At 43.0% G+C, this 18,902-nt stretch overlaps 2 protein-coding genes across 4 annotated transcripts; one reads left to right on the top strand and one right to left on the bottom strand.

The window, feature by feature from the left end:
• The first annotated feature begins 489 nt into the window (after window positions 1–489).
• Window positions 490–3,379, top strand: LOC118285311 (phospholipase A2). Of its 3 annotated transcripts, none has more exons than XM_035608864.2 (4): window positions 490–650; window positions 759–891; window positions 981–1,114; window positions 2,977–3,379. In XM_035608864.2, exons 1-4 carry the CDS (start codon window positions 602–604, stop codon window positions 3,093–3,095), a joined length of 435 nt encoding a protein of 144 aa, XP_035464757.1. In that variant the 5' UTR covers window positions 490–601; the 3' UTR covers window positions 3,096–3,379. The 3 variants fall into 3 exon arrangements, with proteins under 3 accessions (XP_035464757.1, XP_035464755.2, XP_035464756.2); XM_035608862.2 differs by lacking the exon at window positions 2,977–3,379 and adding an exon at window positions 1,226–1,492; XM_035608863.2 differs by lacking the exons at window positions 490–650; window positions 759–891; window positions 981–1,114 and adding exons at window positions 1,421–2,397; window positions 2,494–2,650; window positions 2,741–2,874.
• Window positions 3,380–5,794: 2,415 nt separating this feature from the next.
• Window positions 5,795–7,579, bottom strand: ppp1r3c2a (protein phosphatase 1 regulatory subunit 3C2, duplicate a). The gene is given in 4 exon segments (XM_035608861.2): window positions 5,795–6,113; window positions 6,115–7,048; window positions 7,191–7,274; window positions 7,429–7,579. Coding segments are annotated over 3 exon segments (1,014 nt in total). The 5' UTR covers window positions 7,205–7,274; window positions 7,429–7,579; the 3' UTR covers window positions 5,795–6,047.
• Window positions 7,580–18,902: the final 11,323 nt, after the last annotated feature.

The raw sequence follows: 18,902 nt of genomic DNA, 5'->3' as shown, positions 1-18,902 counted from the left end.
TTTCATGAATGAACTCTTCCTGACACGTGACAGGAAGCGGAACCTCACACGGAATTTGCTGGGGGGCGTTGATTATGCTCATTTTGCGTGACATTCATCCTGTTTACGCACGTGACTTGTACATTTTTTCAGTCCACTTGTTGGATTCCTGTTCCTACACAAAATATACACTTCAGAAAACCCTCATGCAACATTATTCTGTAAGCATTTTCTATAAGCTGACTGCAACAGTAATAACAGTAGTAATGACATTAATGGTGATGATAAATAATGGTAATAGTAATAATAATAATTAAAGCTATGTTCAAATGCTCATCCCTCACATTAAAGTGGTAAAGATAAAAATGTAGCCTAAACATTAAGGCTTTCACTGTCACCCTCAGTGGCCTGCTTATTAGAAGACTTTGAAAAAAAACATATACCACAGGAAGTAGAAAGAGTGGAGGTGCAAGATGCCTCATGAGTAGACAAGCCGGTTTTACCCTGTGCATTTTGAGGCGTGACGAGGCGTGGGCAAAGGCTCGACACTTGACATATATATAAAGAGGTGCCTGAGCTGAAGAGTTTGTGCTTCACTGTGGCTGAAGTTCAGACTCGCAGGATGAATACCCTCCAGACGCTGTTTCTCCTGGCTGCAGGCCCCTCTGTGGGTGAGTACAACTTCACCAAATCTGTTCATGCTCGGTTGGTCGTGAGTAGATGCATCCTATAGTCCTGTATAAAAATAAATCTGATTGTTCCACCTTCTTCTGTGGAAGGCAAGGCACTCCACCAGTTCAGGAACATGATCCTCTGCGTGATGCCCAATTGCTCGCCTGTTTTTGACTACGCCGACTACGGCTGCTGGTGTGGGTTGGGAGGCTCTGGCACGCCAGTAGACGATCTGGATAGGTTGTGATTCCCGCCACTAAGATTTATACTTCAGCGACACGAGAACGGCAATTCAGCCTGTTTGAAAATGTGTCTTGTTAATTCTGTAGGTGCTGCATGGTGCACGACCATTGTTACGATGATGCAATGCAGCTCGACGAGTGCTGGCCCATCTTCGACAACCCGTACACCGAGTTCTATGCCTACAGCTGCGATGAGAAAAATAAGACGGTCACCTGCGGCAGTGAGTGCACCAAAAAACATTGAGAACTGAAACCTGAAGTTATAAAACTAGATCCTGACATTCATACCGTTATTGGTAACCATCGAGCGTTCTCTACTTTCTCATCTTCAGGCAAGAACAACATATGTGAGATGTTCATCTGTGAGTGTGACAGGAAGGCCGCCGAGTGTTTTGCCAGATCACGTTGGAACCCCGAGCACGAGCACCTGCCCAGCGACCAATGCAGGGAAGTCCGGTCAACAGAGGGCGCGGTGGCGCCGCCCCACCTGACGGAAATTGTTTTTTTAATTTTCTTTTTAAAGCAAACATGACCTACTTATGTGAAGTAAGAGTGTGTTTCAATGCACAGTCATCTGTAATATATGAAATATAAATCAATGTTTGGGGTCAAACAGTCTGTTCATCTCCGACCAGGACCCCTCAGGTGTTGCGCGCCCATCCGTTCTGGGGGGTGCTGGAAAAAGCCCCCATGGAGCGTCGCAGCGCTGCCAATCGCAGAACCGCTGCTGCTTCGAGATTGCACTTGGTAAACTCAAATCAGTCAATCTGTGCCTTGAATCAGAATACATATTTTCAATAATTATATTCCATCACATTTAATTACATTATGTCATATTATATTATGTGTTTAATATTATACTGCCTTATGTCATGTTGGATTAAAATAATTGCTAAGTATTTAACTGCAGAGTACATTAATGTGTGATTTAGATACTTTGTCGCATTAAGTCATATTGCTGAAATAGGTTGGAGGTGGCATAGCCCCCCGCACCCGAAAAAAGGGAATTCCACCAGCCGCCACTGGCTCGGCCCCATCTTGTTCTTACACAACCTGTTATTCCATTCTTACACAACCTTGCACAAGTTCAGAAAACACTCATGTAACAGTTTCTGTCATCATTTTCTATAACCTGACCGCACCAGTAAAGTGCTACAGAATAAAACAAGTTAACAGGTTTAAGAAAAAAGAGGAGCATAAAAATGCGGTGGTTTTAAGAGTACGCTCTCTTAAAAAGACAGGTTTTTAGACCCTTCTTGAAGGAGTCAGAGGTTTGTGGACCCCTTAGGTGGTCTGGGGGGAATCCCACAGGCGAGTGGACGAGCGGACGTGCAAGATGACTCATCAGTAGACAACCGGGGGCGGGGCCAAAGGCCTGACACTTGACATATATATAAAGAGGTGCCTGAGCTGAAGAGTTTGTGCTACACTGTGGCTGAAGTTCAGACTCGCAGGATGAGTACCCTGCAGACTCTGTTTCTCCTGGCCGCAGGCCTCTCTGTCGGTGAGTACGATTTGACCAAAGCTGTTCATCCATAGATGCATCCTATAGTCCTGTATGAACAGAATTCTGATTGTTCAAACCGTTGTTGTGCTTCAGCCGAGTGTTCTTCTGCTGTAAAAAGCAATGCACTCAACCAGTTCAGGAACATGATCCTCTGTGGGATGCCCGATAGCTGGCCCATTCTCGACTACGCCGACTACGGCTGCTACTGTGGGATGGGAGGCTCTGGCACGCCCGTGGACGGTCTAGATAGGTCATGATTCCCGCCACTCAGATTTATACTACAACGACACGAGAATGCCAAATTCAGCCTGTTTGAAAATGTGTGTCGTCAATTCTGTAGGTGCTGCATGGTGCACGACCAGTGTTACGGTGATGCCATGCAGCTCGACGAGTGCTGGTCCATCATCAACAACCCGTACACCGAGTTCTATGACTACAGCTGCGATGAGAAAAAGAAGAAGGTCACCTGCGGCAGTGAGTGCACCAAAACAACGAGAGCTGAAAGCCTGAAGTTCTAAATCTCGATTCATACCGTCATCTGTAACCATCGCGTGCTCTCTACTTTCTGGTCCTCAGACAAGAATAACGCATGTGAGATGTTCATCTGTGAGTGTGACAGGAAGGCCGCAGAGTGTTTTGCCAGATCAGGTTGGAACCCCGAGTACAAGAACCTGCCCAGCGACCGATGTCAGTAAAGACCTCTGCGAACAACTCTATCATGTGACGTGACATAGGCATCTTTGAGTTCTCAGACGTGGCAGATTGTTTCGTCATTTAATGAGGATTCATTGCCTTTTTGGAAATATCCATATAGACATTGTGCTGTACAGTCCCATTGAAAGTATCATGATTTCTGTATGGGAGAATGTATATAAATTTTAAAGATCTTTAGCCGTCCATGATTCCCTCCATGTGCTGAACCTCTCTTGTTGGCTGTGGAACTGTTAACATATCCTGACAATAAACACAATTAGATCTGCTTATCTCATTTAACCTCACCCACACACACTGTTATTCAAGCGTGTAATCCTAATTCATGTTACCAATAGAGGGTGCTCGGGTCAACCTGTCTCTGTCCTCGCCTGCGGGACATTGTTGGTAGAATCACAGACTGTAGCACTTCAACAAATAATACAAATGCATTTGCCCAGAAGAGAAGAAAAATTATTCAGGTTTTTGTTTTTTCTGTTTTATTTTTGTAGGTATGAATGTTTTTTTTTTTAGCAGTTTCATTTTTATTTTTTGGGGGTGTTGTGTTAGTTGTGGTAGTTGTGAAGACACTTCCACCCCCTTCCTCTCACAGTCACTTTTTCTAAATGTGAACCGAATAGGGTTTGACCTTACACACGACTTGTAATGTTCACAGTTTTATGCATCACAACATCAGAAAATACAGTATGTAGGTTCTCACCATGCAAAACAGCCAGGTGACATCTAAAAAGCTTTTGGGGTTGATAAAAAAAAAGTACCGCATGTCATGTTGATTTTTTTTTTCTAAGCGAGGGAAAAGAGGAAACCAGTTGATCATACCATCCAGAGTTCAGACTTTTATTTAATTATTTCCCCCCCCCCTTCTCTTTGTCAACACGTCAGAGTTCTGGGCTCTATTTCCACATTCTGTGTTTATGCTCGTGCTGTTCTTTAATCCCAAAACTCACGTGATACTCATTCTGGGATGATAGAACCGAGTTTGACTCTACTTTAAAAATATATAGAGATCAATCAAGATAGCGCTTCCCCTCATCACTCTGAACAGGTAAGACTGGTTTCAAGTATCTCCAGTTATATTGCTCACCAAACAGTGATTCACACACTTATTGAAAAGATGTATTTGTACCAATGACTCCAGTTTCATGACAGTAACCGTTTTTTTTTAAAATTTTCTGACTCTGTCTCTTCAAAGCTAATCTCTGAGCTGGCTTGCTATTGTTAAAGCTACAGTGTGTAATATTTAGAAGAACTTATTCACAGAAATTTAACATATTGTCCATTACTATGTGTTCATGTATGTATAAATCGCGTGCAACAAAGAACCAATGTTTTTCTCGTCAACTTTGAATGAGTCAAATATAGTTACATGAGGTGGACCCGACCTCAGTGTGAGTTATGGCGTGTTGAATACGGTTGTTGCACAAAAGAATACGAAGTCCAGAATACGTCGCAGTAGCGTTGAATTTCCCGGGCTGCCGGAAAAAAAAACGGGAATTGAATCGTCCCCTGTCGGTCGCTCCGTTGGATGCGGTTTCCAACTTTACCACCAGATGGCGCCAGAAAAAGTCCAAACTTGGGCTTGAGAAAACCCAGTAATCACACACAATCTAATTGGAATGAACTGAATTGCCACAAACTTTTCAATGACGTGTGCCTTATCCCTGGAAGAAACTGCAACACAAACTTAACATAAGGATATTTACTGACACTGGAATAACTACAGCGATTGGTTTCAAGTTGCAAAAAATACACTTTTTTGTCAGTTTGACGATATGTAACCTGCTCGGGGATCATCATTCACTGGATGCAAGGTCGGGGATAAGAATATAACAGTTGACACCAACCCAGCACTGTGCAACCTTCACACTGACTGAGCTGTGGCGGTTAAGTCGAGAAGCGTTATTTCTGGGAGGACACCAACCCGAGAGAAAGGTGAGGGACAAAGAAACGAGTCTAAAAAGAGAGGGTGAGTCAGAGGGAGTGGAACAAGAGAAGCAAAGAAAAGAGAGAGAGACTTTCTCACTGTGGCTGCCCGAGTGTCTAATCATGACTCCACCCTTGCACGTGAACACAAGCCCAAGCGCTATCCAGAGAACACGCCGGCCCCGTGGCTGCCATGGTTACGTCCCGCTTGCCACAAGAAATCGCGTATCGCACTCGGCGTACAGGAGCAACCGTCGACATGTTCTACTTTTCACAGCAGGTTAGGGGGGAGTGTCTAAACGGCGTCTCCCGTGCAAACTGTGTGTGTGGTGGTTGGTTGGCTGGTCTGCCCCAGAAGATCTCTCAGCTTGTTGACTGACTCTGTCGGGTATGCGTGACACGCTGTACCACCCGAAGAGACACACGCACACACACGGGGGAAAGCTGAGCCCGAGCCAAGAGAATAGTTGTCTGTGCGAAAGTACGTCAGGGACAATTGTCGTTCATTCATTGCGCTTGGAGGTTGTGGGTTTGGTGGCTGTGCAGGTACAAAGGGTTTGGGAAAATAATGGCTTTGTGTGCGGACATGTGTTTTCTCCCCGACAAATAAAGGTGTCAAGTTTTCACTTTCCCTCGAGGGACTTAGTCCGGGTTTATGTGACATGCTTGGATGTGCAAAATATGCGTTGTTATTGCGCGGTACATGTTGAGCTGCATTTGTGAATGGACATGAGATGTAATGAAAAAGAGGAGGAAAAGCTTCTTTAAAAAAAACAACAACAATTTAATGAAAACATTAATGACCTTTGTGTTATTCACATTTCAACAGGGTCGTTCTGCTCAGGAGCGTGAGCTTTTTCTTTTCTTTCAACAGTAGACATTGACCATCTGACACTGACATTTGAGAAAGTTCCTTCAACCGTCTCTTTTAAATATATTTACATCATATATTAAAATTATTTAAACATCCTCATAGCCTCTGTTGGAAACATATGGGCTGATTCCACTGGTCTCTACTTTGCTGAACACAGAGTTTTCCACTCCGCTCGGTCTCTGCTTGATAAACCCCTTTGGAAGATACTGCAGCTCGACGGAGTTCTGCGTGCGTGAAGGCCACGACGTAGGCCGGTGTTGGGTCAGTGCGGGGTAACCTTGGTTGGCGTCGCCTTGGTTAGCATCCGATGGGCCTTTGTCCACGCACAGCGTATAGTTCTGCCCTCTGTTGTCGTCCCAGTGCGGCGTCGCCCCAGGTCCCGGCCTGAAGTACACACAGAACTCGATTCGCTCCTTTGGATCTGTGTTCTGTGGTAAGCTTAAGTCAAAGGTGAAGACACCCATGTCAGAGCCCCAACAGCGCTGCTGCTGCAGGAACGTGCAAGGGATGTCGTGATGGCTCCGCCAAGAGTCAAAGGTCACCTTTATGTGCACGGCCTTCTCTATACTGTCGTGGGAGACGCACACTTTGCCACTCAGGGACTGCTCTGAAATGTGGCAGCTTTCCAACTGCACACGCGACTCTCTCAGACGTGCAAGGAAGGCTTTAAAGTCCTGCGTCGGCTGAGGGAAGCCCAGGCGAAACTTGTGGCGCGGCAGTTTGCCTGAGGCCAGGCCTTGCAGCTTGGCCAGCGAGGGCTTCATCACCAGAGGAGAGGTTGGAGACGAGGGCTCGGAGATGAATAGGCGCACAGCAGTGAGCGCCAGTCCCTTAGCATCTGCGAACACCACGCGTTTTTTGCCCGCACTGCCGCCGTCCCTGCGGAAACAGCTCCGAGGCTCCGAGGGCACAGCGGAGGAGCCGGCCAGCCACGAGGACGAAGGCGCAGAGGAGTGATGTGGGGAGTGCAGGCTGGTCTTTGGCAGATAGTCAGTCGGCTGCCAATAACGCTGCGCGGGTTTCGGAGGAGGCGCTGACAGCAGCTGATTAAGAGGCTGGCGCCGGCTGAGGCTCAGACACATGGCGAGGTCAACTGGCATCACAGCAGTGTGGGGGTGATTACGAAAGGCATGGAGAACTCTGAAGAGGAAGCAGTGATGGGGTTAAAGAAATTGTATTGCATATTTCAAATTCTGCTTTTTAAGACTTGTTCCAATGCGTGAGACGTCAATGTCAATGGAATTATCCCAGGCACAATTAAAAAGAGAGCGCAGCAACTTACCTTGTGTAATTCATTTCCAGACAGTAGATCACACGCTGTAAGTCTGCTGTCTCTGCTAGAGGACTGCCGCTGATTCAGAGTAGTCTGTAGGCAGACAACAGAGAGGCAATAAATACATAAAACTTCTCAGTCAATCGAACAAGGATGAGTCCAAAAATGACCTGTCTACATGAAAAATGAGCAAACTGTTCTGGGAAACAATGCTGAAGGTAAAAGATATATATATATGTATACTTACAGACTGTGTTTCATCAAATCAGAGAATAAGAAAGCGTTGATCCCAGTCTCTCTCTCTGCTCTAGAGGAGCGTGGAGCTTGGGAATGAGGCTGAACCCTCGGTGACAACACCTTTTCACAGGAGCTTAACCAATGAAGCGAAGCTCGCTCTGCCCTGCCCCCTGGAGATCTGTTGCATGCCAAGTAAGTTTTCCTTTCTTGGAATTGTGCTGCTGCATGTTTTCTATAATTCACATTTCATAACAAAAGTGAAATTAAATGCTTTAAATTCCTATCCCTCCCTTTGTTTCATTTACCAACAATCAGACTCACAGTATTTACAGTTCATGGCATAACCCAGGACTAAAGAATCACGTAAAACATGCAGACCTATGTGGGCTTCTTAATTGAGAAAAAGGAAAAGCCGGCTTCTCTTTCAACCCAGTGCCAGTGAAACGGAGGCTGCGAGCACAATACCAATTTAAACTCTAAATCCATTTACATTTTGTTCATTAAATGTGTTGTAATGGTGAAGTTCCTCTTCTCCCTGTCCTCTTTACAATTTAAATTGTGTAAATCAGGCTGGCAGGCACTGGTGCTCTCGTTTTGAGATTAGGAGAGGGATGGACCTCAAGAGAAAATTGCAAAGTCAACCGACACTAAGCGTTGATGTAGCTGAGGGAGAGAATATTTTTTTTGTCCGTGGTTAAGTTAAAGCAGTAGATTGATATTTGAAAAAGGTAAATAGGGTCAATAAAGATTTAGGTCACACTGTACCAGCTTGTTGAATAAATACCTTGGGGATATTGCAAAATGTTTTGGTTTGTTTTCACTGACAACATTTTTTGAAATCTTAATTCGATATCCGGCTTTGCCAGAACAACAAGACTGAACAAGACTTTTTTTTTGGATACAAAAGAAACTGCTTAACACACCTGCGAAAAATAAACCTGACTCAGAGAAATTGTAGCGTGGTAGAACAAAATAGTTTGACATTTTGGCAGAGACCAAGTTGCTCTCTTGCCAAGCAGGCTGTTTGGAGATGATCAGCAACACTCTCGACACTGTTTGCACGCTCTTCTACATATGAAACTACCACAGATGTTGGCTTAGTTTAGCCGAGAGACTGGTGTGTGGAAACACCCCGAAACAGCCAGCATGGCACTGTGTGACGGCATCAGTCTGCCTCTCACTAATTAGCGTGTCGGCTTAATTCTTACAAATACATGTTTTGTAAAGACTTAGAGACGTTGTTAGGCGGATTTGGTTAGCCACAGGCTGGCTGTTTCCCCCTGTCTCCAGTCTTTGTGCTTAGCTAAACTAGGTTCAATTAGCATTAGCTTCATTATAAACAGACATATCTTCTCATAATGCTCTGCAAAGAAGCTATGAGTGCTTCTTTTTTTTTTAAACATTTCAAATCACATTTCTCGAAGCAGATGAACAAAATAGTAGGAAAACATGAAGCAAACATGCAGCACTTTACATCATTAGCATGATAAAGTCTGTATAATGAATGCTAACAAATTACAGTGTAAACAGGCCTCTGGGTTTATTTTAATATTCTGTATATTCTTGCGTTAGCAAGGAATAGATTTATGGAAAAAGATAAACACATGTTTCTGGGCTACTGGGTTGATCAGTTTGGGAGTGAACATGATGACGCCCCGCTCAGGAATTGTTACAAAAATATTCCAGTGCATTGCAAATTAATGTTAAATAATGCTTAGCAGTTGGCTGACAGACCTAAAGAATCTCAGGCGCCGCCGAAGGGCTATAGTTACAGAAATGTGTTAATTCACGTTGGGCTGCACCAAATTAGATTTTGCATTTGCAGTTTTTAACCCGAAGCTGGAGGAACCATCAGGTTTACAGTCTTTTCAGTTTTAATCTGGAAAGGTACGTTTTAATAAATTACTTTAAGACAACAATTCTATATTCTATATGAACACGTAACCCTATTTAATTATAATCCACCATGCTGTTGGTAGTAGATTGCCTAGATTCTAGTATAGTATGTTAAAATGATAGTATAGTATGTTAAAATGACCAAAACAACACAAACTGATTGACTAAAATAAAATATATAATCAGTCTCTGCTGCCTTTCCTAACATGCTTAAAGAACATCATTTTTTTTTTCCATTTCAAGTCAGAGACATTATAAGGCTATGTACACTATCATTACCTGGGGAAGCTGATGGACTGGTATGCTTTATGTGGGTGAGGTCAGGACAAATGAGCAAATGAGTAATGCTTTACACCTAACTTCCTCAACAGTCAAACATGTTCTCCGTCACAGTCTATGGTTTATTTGTTTATCTGGTATATCTGGCGGGGGGACATGCCAAGTCCATGTCACTCCTGATGATGTCAACATAAATAACAATGGCATTACAGAAAGCAGGTTGCTATGTGTGTCAATTCATACACCGCCTGAGAGCAGGCGGTGTATGAACGGGACATGATTGAATTGCTTATTTAGACAAGTCTGAAAAAAAATTGCTGTGCTCCTTAAACTGTTTAAAAGATTAGAAAACTGCAACACATACTCCACAGCTCTCTAGTTTCTAAGGGATGAACCATTATATGTTATATGCAAATTAAATACTTAAATATACCTGATTGTGGATTATGTCATAGCAAAAATATACCCAAAAGTAAAAGAAGAGCTCCCATGTCCGTTTACTGAATTTTGAGGCCATGGATTAAAAAGTAATGAACAAATAGTAAATAGCTTATCACTGGTTTGTCATGATTTCACCACAGTGAATACAGGTTGGCTATTTCATACTTCAGCCAAACCGCTTTTCATTTCATAAGGTAAAGGTTCAGTAATACCATAAATATGGCCTATTCTGTGCATCCTCAAAGTATCTTATTTTCCCCCGCAATTGCTCAGCTAATTTCAGATTCTGACCCATTTATCATTTTAAATTTACGCATAAGAGTATATTTTGGGAAAATACATATCACTTGCCGATGGGGTAAGTAATAGATAAGATTCATGAAACACATGCTGACATTTAGAATTGTACATAGTTTCAGAATTGCACTGTGAAGTTCATTCTCTACATCTCCCTTTTCTATGTTTAAATAATATATACATTTGCACTGTAGCCTCGTATCATATTAACCTATAACTCCTCCAGAGTCGCATTACTTATGCAGTATGTAAGAAGGGCCGACACTGAGGTGTCAGATTGACACTTTTTCCGCCTCAGTAAATGACAATCTAGCTCCAAGCTCCTAAGTAAGTAATTTTGTTTAAGCAGAATTTCCGTTGCGTAGTTTGGGTAGTTGGCAAGTTTTCCTGAATGGAAAACTGCTAATCGTGCTACACAACTTGGAACATTAGCAAGAGAGATGTAAGTAAAGCCATACGGGCTCGGACAGCGCCCCTGTGGTTCGGGGTATGGATTAGAAGCACTCGAGTGCCGATGTGTCCCGGTTGAGGACAACAGAGCAGAGATCCAGTGGGACTTCAAGTTCCAGACTGACAAACAGCTGCTGGTGTAAATAAGGACAAGGTTGACAACGGGGCAGACGCGATAAATCCCAGTGGTGGCAAATCTCAGCTGCCAGTGACATCAGGAAGAAGGAGAAGGAGAATAAGTACCAGGGGCTGAAAGAACAAACTGGAACATATGTAGAAGGTGAAGTCCAAAGTGGTCACTGTGGTAATGGGGGCATTTTACCTGTTACCCCCAAACTGAGAGCTCCGGCTCTGGCAGATTCCAGGTACAACATCTGAATACCTAGGAACACCCAAGATACTATGCCGAACCCTCAAACTCGGACCTGTACTGTACTTGTATCTGTTTTACTTGTAATAATATATTCGTCCCTCCATATTATGAGAGATACAAGCCACAGGTTGTTGTCCACAGACTCTTCATTTTTATCTCACCGTCTGACTTTGATTGACTCACCAGACAAAAATAATCTGTCACATTACCATATGCCGAAGGTCACCAATCCGGTTCTCACAGCCACTCTCTCTCCTTCTCCCTCAGCCGAGGCACCAATTGCGTAGTTTCTGCTACATGCAGATGTTCAGTGAGCTCATACGGAGTCATGCAAGCATGGATCATTAATCTCCGTTCTATTTTACAGTGTGTCTGCCTGGGTGCATTACTGCACTGCCTGTCTAGACTTCCTCTGATGATGATTGTCATTGCTATTGGCGCAAATTGGATTTTAAGCAGAATTGCCACTGGTGTCTTTATAACACATTAGGAGTGCGTGTTGGCTTAAGCTGCGGCTGTTTGTTCTAATGCTACAGGGAACAGTTCAAGCTGTTTATGCTCGAGACAAAACAAATTAGGGTCCCCATTTGCGTGCTTTGAAAGATGTTTGAGAATAATAATACAAAAAAAAACTCATTCTTTTGTTTTTTTTACCTTTAACTATAACCATCGAATTATGTCATAAGCAATCTTGCACGGCTCTTTCGTGTGATTACACCCGACCACTTACTCTGTCTATTATACAGGTGACTCAACAGAATCGAGTGAGGTGCACAAATGTAGTGGTCCAGACTTTCACTACAGTGATCTTACTGCAATGTTACCACCTCAAGAAGTCCTCCAACGTTACCTGAGTAATGCCATATATGGCATTTACCCTTACGGGCCCTGAAGGCAGCAGACGTACCGGGCCTCTGTCATCATGGTCTCACAAGAAAATGGAACTATGGGTTAGAAGGAGGAATGTCTCTACCACCCCCATCTGTGCATGTAGCTCTGTCTGTTTTCTGACTTCATTGCTCATCTGTTGTCTCTTGCCAGCTCCGCGTTGAATAGTGCACGTAAGCCAATGCTCGAGGACAAACGATTGCCACACTTTGCCCTTTCGAGCCTCGACATGAATGAACAATTTTTTCACATATTGCTAGACTTGTTGTGCCACTGCGGCATCATTTAGTTAAAGTTGAGTATTGCCATCATCAACCTCAATATTTTTTCTTCTTTTAATGAAAAACAATGAATTCCAGTCTATGCAAAGGTGTCACTAAATTGTTACGTAATTATGACAACATGTTTTCTGGTACATCGTGATTAGCAGCGCATGCTTAATGTAATATTAAGGAGACAGATTTGTGCGTTATATGTACAGTAACCAACAATTTAGATTTCCTTTTTTTCTTTTTTTTTGCAGCACTAATAGAAAGGTTTTTCATAGCAGAACTTATGTCACCAACGTAAATAAATACTTATGATTGATGGTTGGTTGAAAACATGTGTTCCATATCTACCAGTCAATCATACTACTGGATAGTAAATGATGGGCCCTACAATGGCCGCGCGTAGTCGTGTTATTTATTTATTTTGCTCATTTATTTCATGGAGTCATAGGAACATAGGAAGTACCTTAATACACTGTTGCGGACCAATTTGTCGGCTACTCTGCTTGAAACACTTTTGAAGTTTTAATTCTAAACCTCAAGTGCCTCAGACACTTTTTCTTCAAGTCAAGTCCATTCTGGGGGAATAAATAAATATATATACACACACACACACACACACACACACACACACTGTAGCTATAATAATAGTATCTTCAAAGCCAAAACTTTATTTCTTTGGGGTGCAAAAAAAAGAAAAAAAGAAAAACATCTTCAAAGCCAAAATTGTATTTCTGCTGGCGATTAAGATTTCCGCTCTTTAAGGGGGATGATGAGAGAGGTTGATGTGAGCTTGAAGGGGGTTGAGCAGCGAATTGCACAGTGTAACCCCATTACCACCCTGCGCCCCGCAGGACCTCCATCACCGTTTGCGCTGACTTCCGACCGCCAGCAGGGATGAGCGAGGAGCACCCTCCTGTGGGAGGACAAGGGAGAACTCCTCCTCACAGTAAGGGGCGGGCTCGCTGCTGTGCTCGTGGAATGGTGTTCATCTAGGTAATAGATTGTTTGCTTGATGCGTCACTGGGGCAGGAGTAAAGCATGAGCATCTGTGTGAGGTGTCCAAGCTCTTTCTTTCTTTCTCTGCTAGTTCACTTTATGAGCTGCGTCTTCTTGTTTGCACTTTCCTCACCTCGCTCTTTTTGCTTATCTTCATGTTGCGTGCACAATCGCAGCCATAACCTCGTCGGCTACGGCGGCCTGTGTCTGTTAAAGACAATCTCATCCACCTGTAGGATACCAAGCATTGCATCACGTATGGCGTCATGAGCAACAATAAAGGTTTAACAGCAGGTTGGTAGAAAAAACGTCGTGGGGCTTCCATATCACAGCACTGCAACTGTTTGTCTGGGATCAATTTGTATGAATCAAACATGTCTGAAATTCTGGAAGAAGAAAAAAATTCTACTGCCGACAGGAGCTCCTTATTTGCGAAGAGCGCTGTTTTGAAATGTTGCCAAATGGGGTTTGAATGAGACCTAAAGTACTGTATCGGGCGCGAGGCAACTCCTGCCAAATGGAATATTTTTTGACACAAGTCAGAATGCTTTCGCAGCTGCAAGATAACAACGGAAAAGTTATGTGCATGTGAAAATAAAGTCAGCGTGGCACAAAGGGAATCAACTGACGGATACGGCCTGAGCCCAGCGTTTGACGGTCCCCCTTTAAAATGTATAAAGCATGAAAGGGGAAAACCAACCAAACCTCACAAAGCAGAAACTATAGTTATTTATTGCATGTGAATGTATGACATAAAATATCAGACACGTGTGGTACTCATGAGAAGTTTTAAGACCAATGTTTTACAGAGACAACGTTCGTATGTTAATGAGTTTCTATGCGCAGGTCGAATACGCATTATTATATGTACATTTGCGTGATCCTCTCACATCCTGCTCCGCTGCTCGGTGCACGGGGGGGAAACTGTGGGAGGATGTGCATGTGTGATGCGTGGAAGAAAATCCCCATGTGGTCTCATCATTTGCAAGCATCAACATGTGGCTTATGGAATATTGTAATGCCCTGTATGATTAATAATGTACCCTTGTTCTTTTCATCAGTGAAAACAGTGACGTATCCCCGTCGTCCAACATGCGCCGATCGGCCGCCACGTTAAAACAGATCAACTGGCTTTGATGCTGTCGCAGATCTGCGCATATGCGTGACAGGTTTTTGATCAATAGGGTTATTTTAACTAACTTGACGAACTATAAATGTGCAGATCATGCACAATATGAAAAAAACAAACAGTATTAAACCAATTTTAAAACCAGTTACCGGTTTTAATATTGTTTGTGATTGGTGTATTTCATTGTGGCGATCATATATAATCCTGTTGACAGTGACAGCGACAGTCATTTCCATTAAGTAGAACACTTGTCTTTCTGTCTATATATTACCAGTCTGAGAGAAGGTGAAATGGCAATATAGACATTTTCCTGAGTGATTAAATCTTTGTTCAAACATACCGCTTAGTTTCCTGTGGACTTCACATAATTGAAGACCGGGGACACTGACATTTGAAAACCCCTGCTTCAGATCTTTTAAAACAGCAGCAACATTCTCTCGCTGGACTGACGCTGTCCAGGGTTCTGCTTTGTGTCCTTGCAGGGATCAACCTTTGTCAACCCCTTGTTCCTGTCTGGTGATATTTACCCGCTGCTCCTCTGGTTCAAGGTCTGTGTCGAGGTGCAAGACATGTTTTTTTCTTTTCCTTTCTTGAGAAGATCAAGATATTTCAGGGGTGAAACCGAGTGAATGTAGTCGTCCACGTGGACCTGAGTGCGTTCTCAGATGTGTCCTGATTTTCAGACTACAGGAGCATTTTTGCCTAACATCTGTGGGTAGTGAAAAGAAGAAAAAAAATGTGTGCTTCCACAGCTGGGGAGGAAATGGAGCGGTCAGGTGAATCCACATGAAAGTTACTAGCCTTTTAACGGCTTTCATCCCCTGAATCCAAACGAAGGATGATGGAAGATATTTCAAAAACACGGAAGGGCAGAGCTGTTTTTCCACACAAATACACGAGATGGTACAAAATGTATCTTCAAAGCAGCTGGTTCTGATTGTTGTTGGATATTTCATTCACGCACCACAATGTTCTTCATTTTGCCGTCTTTGATATCACCTTCACAGAATCATACTTTTCTTGCGGAGATAATGCGATTCCAGTATCACTGATCTTATACTTTAGACCTAATAGCCTGCTCAGCTCAAAATGGTCTTCACATCTTCACATGCATAATGTGTCCACGGATTGCACTGCTGTGACGCCGTCGGCCCGTATTCCAACTGCATGCTCGCAGTCCCGCTGCAGCTCCACTTGATGGCAGCGGAGCATCAGTGATGGCGGTCACAGAAGCCTCCATTTCATTCTGCGTCATTAGGCTGCCACAGAAAACATGAGCACAATAAAAACCCGCACTGTACCCTCCTCATTATGAACTGCACAGCCGCACGGGGCTCCCGTAGCCCACAGGTGCGCTCGTGGCGCCGGCTCTGGCCCAATCGGCCCGACAGAGGAGCCTCGCGAAATCATTTCCACAAACGCAAGCACTTCTGTATAACCTTGGACTCAGTATCAGCAAATGATGTATGTTGCTGAGAACTTTTACAACTGGAGTAGGTTCCCCGCCAGGCCGGCACCCACTGCACTTTGAAAGGGCCCGGTCTGGCACAGCGGCCATGCACACACACTGTTACACTATCAGGAGTTCTCAGGATTGAAAAATAATCAGCTCTCTGGTTTCGTTGACCTATAGATGTTCTTGTGCTGGCTGCGCAAAGAATTCGAAAAATGTTAATTTGATAAATTGAAACCATTAATTCATTATGCGTATGGTAAATTATGCATCCCGGAGTATGTCTTATGTATGCTACTGGGTTCGAATGAGACATAGCCCCCGGTGCAATGGTGGAATACACACAGTCTTTTGGATGCATTTGTATCATCCGCCACTGCTGCTACACACTGCATAAGTGCAGTGGTGAGGGGATGCATATTCATTGTGCGAAAGGAAGTTCCCATGCGGTGCAAATGATTGAGAGTAAATAATGGATCCTCGTCCGGTGGAGCACCGGGAGGAACGAGCGCTATTGCTCATTTTGACCCATTTTGCAATTAAACGATATAGTATGTTGACCTGGGAAAGGGGAAATTGGGAGACCTTCTATCCTGTGGTGCATGTGGTGATCCCACAAGGCTTTGCGTGTCTCGTGGTCGTAGCGATCCAGTGGATCAAGCAATGCAAACTCTGGGAAACTTTTCCAGTACTGGATGGAAGAATTGTGGTGTCACCACATATTAACGAAGACAATAGTCTGATTTTGAATATCAAAACTAACAAAGGAACAAAAAAAGTTACAATTCTAAAATTCAAATGAAATAACCAAATGTTACGTGACTATCCTTGGAAGACTGATATCGTTGCTGCGTTTAACCTTGCCAATGGTAAATAGCTGCAATTAATTATCTTTCTTTTTGAATTTCTATCTATTTGATGTATTTTTGTTCGGTAAAATTTCATTGGTGGCTTTCTAATAAAAAGCAAATAGAAAAGAAACCAAGAACCGATGTTTATTTACAGTGTATAACTATGTTTAATTATAAAGTTAATTTAATAATTTCAGTTTAATTAGAAAACTTGATTAGAGGGGAAAATACATTACATTATAAACACACAAACACACACACTGAGAGGAACTTGAGCCTGTTGATCAGGAAAGGTCATCAGGGCTGCTCTACTTGCTCTTTTCCCAGCGCGAATATGATCTGGATAAGCTGCCGAAAAATTGGATGGTTGGATGAAGATGCATATCAACTATTCTACTTTATTAATGACATAGTCCATGAAAGTACAATGTAAGTATTTGTGTTATTGCTAATTTCTTCCATTAATCCAACATAAATATCAAGCTGTCACAAAGCTCTGGAATTTTTATTAGTATTTTATTTTTTTAACTTCTTTATCCTAGAACAAATGAGAATTTGATTGACAGTGTACTGTCCCCGGCTGTCAAACTGCATCATATGCTTAGATTGTAAATGGCTTTTTAAGAATTAATACACACCAAAGGCAGACAGTCCATGGTTGATGCTATTTGCACCCAGGTGTTTATAAGGCACAGTCCTGGTAAAAGCCATTGGCCTTGACATACAGGTGTAAAAAGCTAAAGAGTTGCTGTGTGACTATTTTCACCTGGGAGAAAACAGACATTCGATATTCTTGTTTATGTTTGAGGAGCGTCGCCTTCCGATGTATAACCTTTGCGAGGCATCGCAAAAAGCTCTAACGCGACGTGACCAATGCTAATTGCTAATGATTTTTAATCCGGACTGCCAGGTCAATAAAAAAAACAACAACTTCTGGCTCATTCAGATCTCATTGTAGTTTTTTGGATGCAGCACACTCATACTCATTGTTTTATTTTGTGAAATAACTGTATTGTGACTATGTTGTTTTCATGGCCATGTGAATGAAGAGCTACGGTTTAAGTCTAACAAAGAGGAATATAGTGATTTGAAATGTATTGTGGTGGTATAGTGGTTGGGGAGAGGAAGGGAGAGAGGGGAACAAAAAGTTATGCAACAAAATTCCATTAAAAAGCTTTTGCTAATATGTATGAATGATGATTCTCTCAAATAATGCTAACCTAGCTTAATCCTAAACAAAAAAACCCTGGCAGGCTAAGCTAATGCTAGCGGTGCAAGGCTAATGTTGACGCTGCATCTCACTTTGCTAACATTGAACAGCTGCAATATATTTTCTTTTACACAATATGTCCAACTTCAGCTACACTGAGCCGGTGCCTGCCGTTTCTGCTGTGTCATGCTTAGACGCCACCTCTGTTTTTTTTCTACTAAACTCTGACCCAGATGCGCTGGCGACACCCACTGTGAACTATGGGGTTTAACTGGAGGCTCTGCAGGCCGCAGCCGGACTCGGCCCGCGCAGCATGCTGCAGAGAGATGTGAGCAGCTGGGCACAAGTATGTTCTGAGCACTAATGCAATCTGTCCAACTAATATATCTGATATTGCAGCTCTCCATGTCAGTGTCAGTAAGTCATCCTTCGCCCTGAAAAGATACAGTCACATGCGGCCTGCTCTCCGAAAGAGATGGTGAGTGAATTAGCAACGCAGGCAAGCAGGCAGGCGGAGTATGTATTAAAAAATCATTCCGTACTTCCTCATTCCCTGTGATGCCCTATGATCTCTTCCTTTTATTCTTTATACCCACGTTCATCACCTCTATCACTCTCTCTCTCATTTCCTCACAGAAATATATATATATATCCCGAAACCCATAGAATTATAATGCAGTCCCAGGGATCTCAAATGGACTGTAATCATCCAAGCTCACATCTCTGAAGTGAATTCGAGACACATCTTGGCTCCTTTTGTTTGGTTCATTCTTTGGATGAATAGAGGGAAAAAACCTGTTCTTGCCTTCCCTTAAAACACTTCAAAACAGTGGTGCTAATACTGACATAGAATAACAAAATGATTTAAGCAATCTTAGTGAGTTAACTTATTTTATGATTGTATGTTGAGATGATGCATGTGAATTACGCATGAAAAATATGATGAAGA

Source organism: Scophthalmus maximus, chromosome 20 (genome assembly GCF_022379125.1).
Source record: "Scophthalmus maximus strain ysfricsl-2021 chromosome 20, ASM2237912v1, whole genome shotgun sequence".
NCBI classification, from domain to species: Eukaryota; Metazoa; Chordata; class Actinopteri; order Pleuronectiformes; family Scophthalmidae; genus Scophthalmus; species Scophthalmus maximus.
This window is presented reverse-complemented; position numbering and strand designations above follow the sequence as displayed.